Raw genomic sequence first — 8,564 nt, forward strand, 5'->3', positions numbered from 1 at the left:
TTGATTCAACTTAAAATGCGTGGCTATGAAAAGGAAGTTGTCAGGAGAATTGTGCATGCAGCACCATTCCCTTCTCCCTACATCCATTCTGCCTGTGCCTTTGTTATCAAAGAGAATCCACTACAGGAAAAAAACAGACTTTGTTTTCTTGGGGGTATAGCCTCTAGAAATTCCAAACGTTGAACACCATGTTAATTATCAACAACATTACTGGTTGGGTTTACTTGATGTTTTATTAGAAAGAGACTAAATTCAGACAGTTTGTAAAAAACAATCCAACACTGTGTATCAATAAGAAAAAAACACACAGTACAATAACAATGTAGAAACAATTGAAAAAATACATTTTACTTGGGGGGGGGGGGGGGGGGGACCCAAACTCTTTTTCATTAGTTTGAATCATCCTTCAAGGTGTCTCCCTGTACAACAGTTCCTTCAGTAGGTGAAAATAGAGCCTTTGAGATAGGTGTTCATTGTGAGGCAGGTTTCAGGCGACCGTGATCAGTTAACATGAAGATGTGAGGACAGCCAGTCTGATGTCTGTGTATCACAGTGGTTGCGTCCCAAAAGGCACCCTGTTTCCTACATACTGCATGTGGCACTACATTTGACCAGAGTCCTGGTCAAAAGTAGTGCACTATATCGGGAATAGGTCCCTCCTCCCTTGTCCAGAGTACAGATGTTCTCCTCCACAGGTCTCCTCATGCGAATCTCATAGATGATGTGGGGCGGCTCCTTGGCTGACAAACTAGGGATGCAGCACAACATCATCACACGCTGATCATAGACAGGTTTAACTGTAACCTAGTGCAGTACATCCCTGTACACATAAGTATACCAGACATGTAAAACATATTGCACACAAAACATAAACATTTACCAAGACAATTATTGCTTATGTTTTGTGTTCAATATGTTTGCATGTCTGTTACGCTTACCACGTGTTTGCTTACCAGCCTGCCTTTAGAGCTCTTCTGTGCATCCCTCACGAGAAGAAAATAAATAGTTCAAATCAACATAAAGTCAAATCCACGTTTATTAGTCATATGCACAGGAGGATACATTACAGCGTACTGTACACGGTTCAATGAAACGCTTACTCTTACTTAGTTAGCGGCAATGCACTTTTTCATGGGCAAACATTTCACATCACAGCAAGATGTCTGAATAAGTGATCATGGGCACACTGGGCTTTTCTACAGAGGATGTGAGTTTGTGGTACATACGTTTGAACCCCAGTATGACCAATGCCCCCACTATGAGTAGGAGTAGACTGAGGGAGAGAGAGAGCACCGGGATGTTGATCTGGAGAGAGAGGCTGGGGAAAGGGTCATCCACCTGGTTCCAGAGCACAGAGAGAGAAGCGAGCGGTGTTAAACACATGGGGGGGGCTTATTTTGTCTCTCATAGTCTTCCATTAACGCTGTGTAAAGGGTGATTGATTATTTGTCGGTGGTGTTACGGTAAACAGTTTACTCACCAGTGTTACAGAATGCAAAACACTGGTGTTCTGTCTTGGAATGGCTATGTGTGACGACTCAACAGCTTTCCAGTGGTCTACAAAGGGAGAAACGACACACAATGGAGATGATGATGATGATGATGATGGCACAAGAAAGTCATCTCTTCCCCGTCCCTTCTCAGGAAATCATGACATTTTATCACCCCTGAGACATCATCAACCATTGCTGCTTGATGCTCTTGAAATGAGAGCTGTCATTTCAACGCTAGTTTGTGGTTTCCTATGAGGTCTGCTGCACTTGCACTGAGCAACACAATGGGATTCACGATCACACTGCATAGCCAAACAGCACACCCTGTTTCATCAAGGTTATGTTTGAGATGAGGCTCTTTCAGTGATCAATCAGCCCTAGAAAAGGAGTTAGACTTGTGGTCTGAGACTACTCACTCTGAGAAGGGGTCTCCTCGTAGTCATTTTGAAAGTGAATGTTTGTGTAAGGCACAATGGTTAGCACATGTTACTCCCTTTGATGAATAACCACATCCTGGAACTGTGGGAGGCAAAGTAGTTTAATAATTTACGTTGTACCACTGATGTGTGACTGAGGGGTAAATGTTTAAGTCGGCAGTTTTCTTTCCCATCGCTCCTTCTTCTTCTTTGGAATGTTATCGCAAACTACACCTGCTTCCTCTGTGTTTCCCCTTTCCTCTCCGTTTGTGCTGTGCAGTTGACAACCACAGTGATAAAAGGCTATAAAGTCCACCTTCCTAACATGCAACACATCGGGATCCCTCTGTTGAGAAGGAATAGTATCAAGGTGTCTCTCCTCCTGCTACCGTTACTTCTTCAACATCCCTCCTTTCTTCCACTCTTCTCACCGCCTCTGGATAGGAGACTTGCTGGACAGCCCTTATTATTGCCACCTCTGTCTCCTTCAGCCTAACAGGGTTCTTCAGGAATTCGCGTGCATGTTCCCCGCCACAATTGCAAGCGTTTAGGCTCAGCTGGCATTAAAATACTCCTCCCGTCTGCATATACACTTGACACATGGCCGAGTCATTTACATTCATCACACATGCATGTGTTTGGGTACGAAGGCTCTCACAGGTAATCTCGCATGACCCAAATACATGTGAGAAGGAAGAGACTCTTCATCAAAAAAACAATAGAATGGATGGAGTGGTCTTCCTCACTCCATCCAACATGTGGGTCAGCGGGTGTGCACCAACCAGTTGATCCAATTCGTCACGTATATCCTTTGCGTTTACTTCTAGCCCCACCCCAGAGATAACACCCTTGATAGGTGCCCTGCTTCGAGGTTCCACACACGACACATTCCAATCGGACATCTTCTTGAGTTGCGAAGCACGCTCCTTCTGTTCCATAGAAACGCCCCAAAAAACTACGAAATAAGCCCACTTCTTGTTATTCTTATTGACGCCACCTCATCCAACACATCCACGATTTTAACTTCAACCGGATCTCTCAGGGAACAACATGGGATCCAAAACCCTTATTCCAACCAAAAAAAGACTCCAAACCTGGTTTTGATTCACTAGATTCCACTACCAACTTTAATTCTCTTATTTCCTTTTGCATTCTCCGCTGTGATCCAGGTCTTCTTACTCTCCTCTCCACGCCATCTGATTCAAACAGAACATCTGCCTCCGCCATTTTCCCGTCCTCCCCGTCTTTAAATGACTCTTTCTCTTTCCTCTTCCCCATCTCGTAAGGATTTCTCAACTTCAACTAACCACACATGAGTCATCATCATTACCACCGTCATTATCAACACAGAAGTAATATTCATTTTAATATCATCTCTGGTAAGGAATATGCATCACACACACACACACACACACACACACACACACACACACACACACACACCTGGATCACATTAGGTTTTATTATTATTATTTTTTTTTTTACAATATACTCACCTGTGGCAGGGTTAGCTTCTGTGGTTGTTGACATAATGGTTACTGGAGCAGCTAAAAAAAAAAATCATAATAATTTATAACAGACGTATTAGGAGAGTCAATTGCATTTTAGGTCTAAAGCTCTGAGTTCACAATGTAAGTCTGCTGTACAAAGCAAATGAAAGCTAGAAAGTCCATCGATCCCCATTTTTGCCCAAACATTTTAAATAGGGACATAGAATAATATTTTGCCACAAATTACCTTTCATGACCCTCAAGTTTTGGATGACTTTTTTGTCGTTGAAAATGCCGTCTATGTCCACTCTGCAACAGTACGGCCCGCTGTCCGTCTGCTTGACGTCGAGAATTACAAGGTCCATTTCTCCCGCGAGGACATCACCTGTCATCCTGTATCTGTCCGAAACCTTGGAGATGACCCCATGTTCGTCTGTCTGCACGAGAATGTTATTGCACCAGAACGTGCCACATTCTCGGCCCCAACACACACCGCTCAAACCCAAACGGCCCACTGAATATTGACAGGACAATGTCGCAGTAGCACCTTCCATCACCTTGAACGCCGACACCGAACACCTGGCTGTTGAGTGGGGGGAAAGAAACACAGGTTTGACAAGGCTATTTCCTTGTTCCGGAGTTCCATACACACGTTGTCAACATCCTGAGGTCGACTACGAAACTCTCTCAATAGTCGCCTGACGTTATGGTCAAAAGGCTATATTTTGTAGCTTGCTAGGTAGGCCCCTCAACTCGGTTGCTATAATTAAAGTAAAAGTAGGGTAGTCTTCTAAATAGTATATAAAGTGCATTCGGGAAAGTATTCAGACCCCTTGACTTTTCCCACATTTTGTTACGTTACAGCCTCATTCTAAAATGGATTAAACAAAACGTGGGGAAAGGTCAAGGGGTCTGAGTACTTTCCCGAAGGCACTGTGGGTTAGGCCTATGTTGGTGGGAATACAAGCTAATACACAGCAATGCTAAAGAACTCGGAGCTAACATCTTAACACAGCCTAATTGTACAAAAACGTCCATGTCTCGTTGAATAGTTAGGCCTAGTCAATGTAGCTACAGACAGCAAACACCATCACTTCCAACCTACATGTCTAGAACAAAGCAATTGGAGAGCTTGTCACTATTTAGAGGTGAACAAAGGCACAAAGAGTGAGCTGTCCTTTCTGTGGTGTTTGAGTCCATTTATGGGGACATTCAATTTAAACTACATCAACGTTCCCAATCCCTCAATAGCCTAACCTCCAATTATTTGTAGTGTTTTAGATTAAATGTCCTTGCCTGAGACTGTTAGGAGGACAAGGATCCAACGCAGGAAAGATGGTCCAGAACCAGCAGCCATTCTGTATGTCCAGTATGTAGGAGTGGAGGGTGCACACAACACTGCGTTGTGCTGGGCGCGGGCAGGACGGCTCAGAGACAGGGCATCTGAATGGGCAACTGTGTTCTCGGTGCCACTGCCTGTGACATCTCCAGGTTGGACAGCCAGAGTCACTTTGACCCTTCTGTCAAACTCCTCCCATTGTTGATGGGATTTCCATCTGCATTTTCCAGCATTAAAAAAAAAACTGCATTGATGAGTTAGGAGGCTCATCTCTCACGGTACACAGTGTACATATCTGCACACAGGGATGGACTTTTTAAAAGCTATCCCCTAGCCTGAGGCTAGTAATAGCTTGGCTGGCCAGTGCCCAAAATCCTTAAATTGATTTTGTTAGGGCTTTTAGTGGTTTATTACAATGTATAAGTGGAACAACAGTGCTTACCTATCAATAATAAGACATGTTTGAGTTTCAAGTTAGAGTTTTTATTCATTATCATGCAACAGGTTGGGTTTGGATAAGGCAGTACAGTGCAAAGTTGGGTGGAGACAATGTGTGAAGAAAGCTGTGGTTATGTTTGACCTTTCACTTAGCTGCCTTGCCTGGTTCCTGTTGCAGATGGGTGAAGCTAAATGTCATGGTTAGAGGAGATGGAGGGGGCAGAAAAGGCCCCTTCAGAGAAAAATAATTGCCTATGAGCCATTCTTTGTACCTTTTATTACATACAAAAAATACAGTCATCGTAATTGAAACTTACACTGTTAGTGCTGAATACACATAGATAGCCATACTAGCGAGCCTTTCCTTTCAAACAAACATTTAAAATATACAAATCAAGTAAAGTTTTACTCATTTATCACCAAAAAGCATCTGATTTTATAGTAGCTTGTCTTGTCCGGTTGAATCATTAGCCTATAAGTTCAGACTCAGCCCTGTAAACACAGAGATACCGCGTGTTAACAGCGTGACTGTGGTGATGTGTCCATGCTTTGTCGGGGGCACTCCTCATAGTCGTCTCTCTCATTGTCATCTATTTGATAGACGTTCTCCACCGCCATCTCTCGAGTATGCACACCCAAGCTGGACTCTGAGTTGCTGTACAGGACTGAGCTGCCAGAGTGCTCTGGTCTGATAAAGGAAAGAACAGTAAATACACAGCCAAGGGAGACATGCATGCTTTTATTGACTGCATTATATCGCTTAGTTCCACTCTAGTGATTTCACCAATCCAGATTAATTAATGCTGAGGAAAGTGTTGGAGTTTTAGTGTACAAGCTGACATAGCAAATAAAGTTTGTATTGATTTAAGATACTTATTTTGCTCTGCATTGTGACTATGGAGCATTTCCCCCAAAATATTTTACCTTTATTTAACTAGACAAGTCAGTTAAGAACTTAAGAACAAATTCTTATTTACAATGACGGCCTACCCCGGCAAAAGCCTAAACCGGATGATGCTGGGCCAATTGTGCGCCGCACTATGGGACTCCCAATCACGGCCGGTAGTGACACATCCTGGAGAATACTGTATGTATAATGTTTATTAGATTCTAAAAGCAATGACCTACTGGCCAGTTAGGTCCTCTCAAGTCATATTTCTTAACGACACAGACAAGAGTAGCAATGGCTCACAAGATGTTCACATGAGTGTTCAGAAGTAGCCAGGTTGTTTCACTTCCTCAGAGTGTTGTGTTCTTGGGTCTCATTAGTCAAAGTTTCAGTATTACCTCAGGTCAGTTGCCATAATGTTTTTTGCTAATTAGGCAGACATGTCTCATGGAGGGACATTGCACTTTGACTCAGTTATTCTATTGGCATATTGTGGTATTTCATCTACTCTTGTCAGTTGGAAGAAATACAGTCATGATTAGCATACTTACATTTGGACTACCGTAGCAATTGTTTTCCATCGCTTTCCTGTAATTACGTTAACAAAGACTGTGTTAAAGTATTCAGAAAAACTTAAATAGCAAACTATTGCTTCTTGTAACACTGTCAACACCATTAGGGATATATTCACGAGAATTAGTACTTATTATGCAGGCTAATGTAGAGATGTGTGTACTTACTCAAGACGACAAGTACAGACACAATCACCACCCCTGTCAGAACCAGTAGAATGGACACCAGGATCACAGGCAGCTTATGACCTGTCATCTGCTCCTGTTAACATCACAGATTAAAACGACATCTCAGTACAGTACCAGATCACACAGTGGGATTTCTTATTTTGCCAGAATTTGCAGTGTGGAACTATGCATACCAAAATTGATTCGCTGTAAAGTGGCGTGGATGTGTCTGAATACTCTGTGGAATTTGTGGTCACATGACCTACACAGTGAGGAATGTACAGGTTGTATTTTCAGATGTAAGAATAATGCTGCACTAAAAACGATATAAAAGTATGATTTTGATGGACTGATGTTATTCTGTGCGCTGTGTTCCATACAGTGTGTGTGGTTGTCCATCGTCTGTTGAGTTATGATCACATTAGCCGGTGTCTGAGATGTTGTCGGGACAGGTGCTGAAATCAGAAAGCAATAAAATACTAACTGCTCAGCTTGAGAAGTATAGATGCTAAGAAATCATATATATATGTCAAGGCTGTGGGTAACTGGTGAAAGGAGACAGGCGCAAGAGAGCTGAGATGTGTGGACAAGGTATTTAATACAAGATAACACCAGTATAAACACAATACTGTGGTGCGGGAAAAATACCGGTACCAGGAAATAAACGGGCGTAACAACAAAACCCGGTAACAAAATACCAGCCGTCAGATAGCCTGAACAATAAAACAAACACGCACACAAACATGGGGGAAACCAGAGGGTTAAATAATGAACATGTAATGGGGGAATTGAAACCAGGTTTGTAAAAAACAAAGACAAAGCAAATAAAAAGTGGATCGGTGATGGCTAGAAGGCCGGTGACGTCGAACGCTGCTCGAACAAGGAGAGGGACCGACTCCGGCGGAAGTCGTGACAATACCACTCATTAGAATGACAATGATCACCTGTAAAGCATCGAGTTACTGTATATCATAGAATGTTGTGCATTTCTTACCTTTCTCAATGTTCAAGTTGACATGATATTTCTCATCATTCCACAATCCGTGAACATGCACACGACAGCCGTATCGTCCAGAGTCTTTTACAGTGACATTGAGGATTGTGAGAGAGACATCCCCTGTCTTCAGCACCCCGAATAAATGATATCTAACCGAAGATCTCCATGTCACTTTAGTGCCATCAGATGAGATGATTTCCTTGTTACAACCAGAGTTCGGTATGGTTCCTCTCCCCCAGCATATGGCTGATACACCTTGCTTTATGGTGTTATATTTACATGGCAGAGTGACATTCTGGCCCTCAATACCAATGACTTTTGGGTCAATGCATTCACTGACTGGAAAAGAGGGAGGGAGAGGAGGACAGAGATACTTTCAATTGTAAATTATGAATTGACTTATTATCAAGTAAATAACCAGCCTAAAAATCTAATCAAATCAAACTTTGTCACTTGCGCCGAATACAACAAGTGTAGACCTCACAATAACATAACAATATTGTGTTACTTTTAATTATTTTGTACTTTAGTTTATTTGGTAAATATTTTCTTAAACCTTCTTGAACAAAAAGAGATGGGACCATCGTGCATCACTTACCTGAAAGTAGACAGAGGAGAAACCAGCCTAAAACACAGGGAGTCTCCATGATAGGGTCATATCACTTCACCCTTCGCCATTCAAACACCAACTGCATATATACACAGTCATCTGAACAGTCATAGTCATATATGCACAGTCATCTCTCTCTCTTTGATAAAGTC

At 42.4% G+C, this 8,564-nt stretch overlaps 2 protein-coding genes across 2 annotated transcripts; both read right to left on the minus strand.

Annotated features, from left to right (window-relative positions):
- Window positions 1-471: 471 nt before the first annotated feature.
- Window positions 472-4,884, minus strand: LOC110537804 (uncharacterized). Its single transcript, XM_021624197.3, is given in 8 exon segments — window positions 472-748; window positions 954-984; window positions 1,227-1,338; window positions 1,481-1,557; window positions 3,406-3,456; window positions 3,647-3,982; window positions 4,696-4,863; window positions 4,866-4,884. Coding segments are annotated over 8 exon segments (960 nt in total). The 3' UTR covers window positions 472-582.
- A 315-nt stretch (window positions 4,885-5,199) lies between these two features.
- Window positions 5,200-8,564, minus strand: LOC110537806 (uncharacterized). Its single transcript, XM_021624202.3, has 7 exons — window positions 8,401-8,564; window positions 7,800-8,141; window positions 7,186-7,260; window positions 7,000-7,067; window positions 6,806-6,899; window positions 6,617-6,653; window positions 5,200-5,864 (listed from the first exon to the last, which is right to left on the minus strand). Exons 1-7 carry the CDS (start codon window positions 8,447-8,449, stop codon window positions 5,693-5,695), a joined length of 837 nt encoding a protein of 278 aa, XP_021479877.3. The 5' UTR covers window positions 8,450-8,564; the 3' UTR covers window positions 5,200-5,692.

The sequence above is a fragment of the Oncorhynchus mykiss genome, chromosome 12, assembly GCF_057628025.1.
Source record: "Oncorhynchus mykiss isolate SJ-2025 chromosome 12, ASM5762802v1, whole genome shotgun sequence".
NCBI lineage: Eukaryota > Metazoa > Chordata > Actinopteri > Salmoniformes > Salmonidae > Oncorhynchus > Oncorhynchus mykiss.